The 4,833-nt window shown below is 49.1% G+C and overlaps 2 protein-coding genes across 2 annotated transcripts; both read left to right on the top strand.

The window, feature by feature from the left end:
- On the top strand, positions 1–414 carry LOC109476208. The gene has a single exon (XM_019777091.1). The coding sequence runs from the start codon at positions 1–3 to the stop codon at positions 412–414; it is 414 nt and encodes a 137-aa protein (XP_019632650.1).
- A 350-nt stretch (positions 415–764) lies between these two features.
- LOC109476207 lies at positions 765–4,229 on the top strand. The gene has a single exon (XM_019777090.1). It carries the CDS (start codon positions 765–767, stop codon positions 4,227–4,229), a length of 3,465 nt encoding a protein of 1,154 aa, XP_019632649.1.
- Positions 4,230–4,833: the final 604 nt, after the last annotated feature.

Genomic DNA, 4,833 nt, shown 5'->3' with positions numbered 1-4,833 from the left:
ATGTGGTCAGCAGATCAGAAGACAGTTGCCATAGTGGAACTGACCATACCGTGGGAAGAAAACATCCAAAGTGCACATGAGAGGAAGAAGTTGAAGTACGAGGAGTTAGCTCAGCAGTGCAGACAGAACGGTTGGAGGACCCACCTCTACCCAGTGGAGGTGGGAGTTCGTGGCTTTGTAGGGACCTCCCTGATGCGCCTATGCAGAGACTTTCAGATTAGGGGGAAAGCCCAGACCCAGTTTGTACGATCAGTGGCAGAAGAAGCGGAGAAGAGCAGTTTCTCCCTATGGATTAAAAGGAAGACTAGAAGTTGGAAGAGCAGAGACGACTGTGTTGGAGGCAGGGCGGAGACGTCCATCCTGTCGTCCCGCCGGCCTGAGGCGTATCAGAAACAAGGGACGAAACGCCCGTGAAAGCCGGATTCTGACTGAAGATCCAGCACAGTCGTCCCAGGGGTGCTGGAAAGCACGTCATCTAGCAGCAGGTCAGTACCTGTATTTCCTCATTACACTCTGGATGCCCAGTGACCACTGTGAACAGAGCAGTTGACGTCCAGGAAAGGCTGGATGACTACCAGGAAAGGCTGGAGACAGCTGGGAGAGACCGCTGACAACCAGGAAAGGCTGGAGACAGCTGGGAGAGACCGCACGGGGACGGAGGGCTCGTGACCCAGCCCGTCAGACTATCCCTCTAGGAAGGTCACCCTTATCTCACTACAAGTCGCTTCATGGAAAGTCAGCCCCGGGGTCCTACGAGAGTGGGGATGCAAGAAGGGCCCGTCAGATCAGATTCACCGGTGACAACAGCAGAACGGCTTATGGACCAAAGAGAAGGAGTTGTATTGAGGTCATGCAGTTGTGGGTGGCAGCGTGTCACCTCATACAGAGGCCTCCGGATCCACCAGGGGAAAACGAAGTGCCAGAGTCGGGAGCAGAGCAGACGCTCGGCAGCCGCTGGTAAGACGCAAGAGGACAGGGGTCAGGGCGAGAACCACAGTACCCAGGACCTCAACAGCGATGCCCTTGACCCTGGCAGCACTGCTCTCCCAGAGGAACTGGAGCCTAGTGCGAGTGACAGCCAACCAAGACTGACAACGAGAGAAAGGAAAGAAGAGAGTTTTACCAGAAAGGAGAAGATTAAGTGGCCAAGGGCCAATGACAAGGCGAGCTGGGAGACATTAGACAGCGACTTGAGCAACATCTTAGAACAAGGCCTCAAGGGCGACGTGGAGAAGAAACTCAACAGGTTCGGAGAGCTAGTATACGACTTCTGCAGTGGAAGACTAGGAACTATACCGAGTAGCGAACGTAAACCCGGTGGCAACAGTGCCATGAGCAGAAGACAGAAGGAAATTGCCAAGCTAATTCTCCGTAGAAGACATTTGAGAAAGTTGTGGAAGAAGGCAAGTGCGAGTGAGAAAGGGGGCCTCCAAGCCCTCTGGGAAGAAGTGAGAGCTAGACTAAAGACTCTAAGAAGAGCTGAGAGGTTTAGGAGGAAACGTAAGAGGAGAGAAAACCAGAGGAAGCAGTTCTACAAGAATCCGTATAGGTTTGCTAGATCCCTCCTGGAGGAGAAGAAAGGTGGGAACCTGTCAGTAGGAAAGGAAGAGCTAGAAGCCCACTTAAGTGCGACATACTCTGACCAAGAAAAGAGCAAGCCGTTAGAATCACCCGGTTATGTGCCAAGACCAACAGAACCTTCAAATCCTATGGACGTCTCTCCGCCAAAGTGGAGTGAAGTATTGGCAGCAGTACAGAGAGCCAGATCAGCAGCAGCCCCAGGTCCCAACGGAGTACCCTACAGGGTTTACAAGTTCTGCCCAAAGACCCTTAGAGTGCTGTGGAGACTTATGCAGGTAGCTTGGAGGAAACAGTGTGTGCCGGTGGCTTGGAGGAGAGCGGGAGGAGTATTGATCCCGAAGGAAAAGGTTTCATCCACCATTGAACAGTTCAGAAACATCTCCTTGCTCAACGTAGAAGGCAAGCTCTTCTTTACGGTGCTTGCGAAACGCCTGACGAAGTACCTGATCTCCAACAACTTCATAGACACAGAGATACAGAAGGCAGGCATACCAGGCTTCCCAGGTTGTACCGAACATGCCAACACAATATGGAGTCAAATACAAATTGCAAGAAGACAGAAAGAAGACCTCCACGTGGTCTGGTTAGACTTGGCCAATGCCTACGGGTCAATACCCCACAAGGTCATCCGGTACGCACTTGACTTCTTCTGGGTTCCTGTGGAGATTAGACAGATGATAGAGAATTACTTCTCAGACTTCAGACTGTGTATTAGTACAAGAGACTACGTTACCAAGTGGCAGCAACTGGAGAAGGGGATAGCTATGGGCTGCTCAATATCTCCACTCCTATTCACGATGGGTTTCGAAATTCTGCTCCTAGGTGCGAAACAAGTCGTAGGAGGGGTGAGAGCACCCTCAGGTGAGAAGATGCCACCCTTAAGAGCCTTCATGGATGATGTCACGAGCATCCTTCGCACAGCACCATGCACCAAACGATTGCTCCAAAGACTTGAAGAACTGTCAAAGTGGGCTGGGATGAAGTTCAAACCAGCCAAATCAAGAAGCCTATCTTTAAGGAAAGGGAAAATCAGCAACAAAACTTTCACTGTCAATGACCAAATCATCCCGACCCTACAGGAACAACCAGTGAAGAGCCTGGGACGATTGTACACAAGCAGTCTGAAGGACAGCGATAGAGGGCCAGAAACGGTGGAACAAGCTGTCAGAGGCCTCAGAAGCATAGATGAGTGTGAACTCCCAGGAAGGCTCAAGGTCTGGTGTGCACAGTTCATGCTGTTCCCAAGACTTAAGTGGTCTCTCAAAACCTACAACATCTCCTTGTCAGTTGTTGATCAAATTGATAGGAAGGCCAACACTTACATCCGCCGATGGCTTGGTGTACCTAGATGTTTGTCTACTGTCGCACTGTACGGCAACAACATGCTGAGTCTGCCATTATCTTCCATCGCAGAGGAATACAAGGTGGAGAAAGTTCGACTTGTCCTTGAACTGGAGGGGTCACGTGACTCATCAGTCAGAGCTGTAACCAAGAATATCTGTACTGGGAGGAAGTGGAAAGCTAAAGATGTCATCAGTCAGGCGGTAAACAGACTACACCACAAAGATCTAGTGGGTGCAGTACAGGTGGGAAGATCAGGACTTGGCTGGGGAGAGAGGCTACACAGGTGGTCAAGTGCCAACCCCAGTGAGAGAAGGCAACTTGTAACTCAAGAAGTGAGAAGGATGGAGGAGGAAAAGAGGAGAGTAGTTGCAGTGGGCCAGCGTCAACAGGGAGCGTGGGTGAATTGGGAAGGTGCTGTTGGAAGGAAGTTAACGTGGAACGACTTATGGGGTATGCAGAACTTCCGTCTGAGTTTCCTCTTACGAGCCGTATATGATGTTCTCCCCACACCCCAGAACGTCACAAGATGGTTTAAGAATGAAGAAACCTGCCTGCTGTGTGGCATGGAACGAGCAGACCTTAAGCACATCCTGTCAAGTTGTAAGATCGCACTCCAGCAGGGGAGATACACCTGGAGGCACAACAGAGCCCTCAGACAGATTGCTATAACCCTGGAAAATGTAAGAAGGGAATCTGCAGGAACGGAAACATCATGGCAGCCCATTCAGTTCGTGAGAGGAGGGCAGAGGCCGAAGGAAGCAGCCCCCAGAAGTAACAACGTTGGTGGTGGCCCACTCAGCCGAGGGAAGTGGAAGCTTCTGGCAGACTTAGACAGTCAACTACGCTTCCCAGAAGACATATGCGTGACATCTCTAAGACCCGACCTTGTTATGTGGTCAGCAGATCAGAAGACAGTTGCCATAGTGAAACTGACCATACCGTGGGAAGAAAACATCCAAAGTGCACATGAGAGGAAGAAGTTGAAGTACGAGGAGTTAGCTCAGCAGTGCAGACAGAACGGTTGGAGGACCCACCTCTACCCAGTGGAGGTGGGAGTTCGTGGCTTTGTAGGGACCTCCCTGATGCGCCTATGCAGAGACTTTCAGATTAGGGGGAAAGCCCAGACCCAGTTTGTACGATCAGTGGCAGAAGAAGCGGAGAAGAGCAGTTTCTCCCTATGGATTAAAAGGAAGACTAGAAGTTGGAAGAGCAGAGACGACTGTGTTGGAGGCAGGGCGGAGACGTCCATCCTGTCGTCCCGCCGGCCTGAGGCGTATCAGAAACAAGGGACGAAACGCCCGTGAAAGCCGGATTCTGACTGAAGATCCAGCACAGTCGTCCCAGGGGTGCTGGAAAGCACGTCATCTAGCAGCAGTTCAGTACCTGTATTTCCTCATATCATATGTACAATTTTCATGTTGTTGTGACGTAATATGACGTCATTATGACGTCATTAATGTGATTTTATTGGCCAAAACCGTCTAGATAGGTTATTCCCTGAAAACTAAACAGTATACGACATAACTTTACCAAAAGTGTTTATGACAGAATATTAGGATGTACTAAGTCTTATGTTACCCATTGCAACACCGGTGACGTCATAAAATGACGTCATGCATATATTACCTATCCGCCATCTTGGATCATCAATCTTGAATTTTGAAAAATATTTTTTTTTCAGGATAAAGCCTAAAATACATTGTAAACAGACTAAAGACGTTCATATGAACCTTTTTTGTAAAAAGAAAAATGGGAGTATTGATAAAATTTTAAGGAAAATAAGCTGTATTTACCTGATCTAATGATATGGTCCGCCATCTTGGATTTTGGCCAATGACGTCATCAAATTAGCATAAATTATGCATTTTTAATGATGAAATTTACATATAATTATATGTGATGTTATTA

Source organism: Branchiostoma belcheri, unplaced genomic scaffold (assembly GCF_001625305.1).
Source record: "Branchiostoma belcheri isolate BF01 breed outbred unplaced genomic scaffold, Haploidv18h27 scaffold369, whole genome shotgun sequence".
Taxonomy (NCBI): Eukaryota; Metazoa; Chordata; class Leptocardii; order Amphioxiformes; family Branchiostomatidae; genus Branchiostoma; species Branchiostoma belcheri.
This window is presented reverse-complemented; position numbering and strand designations above follow the sequence as displayed.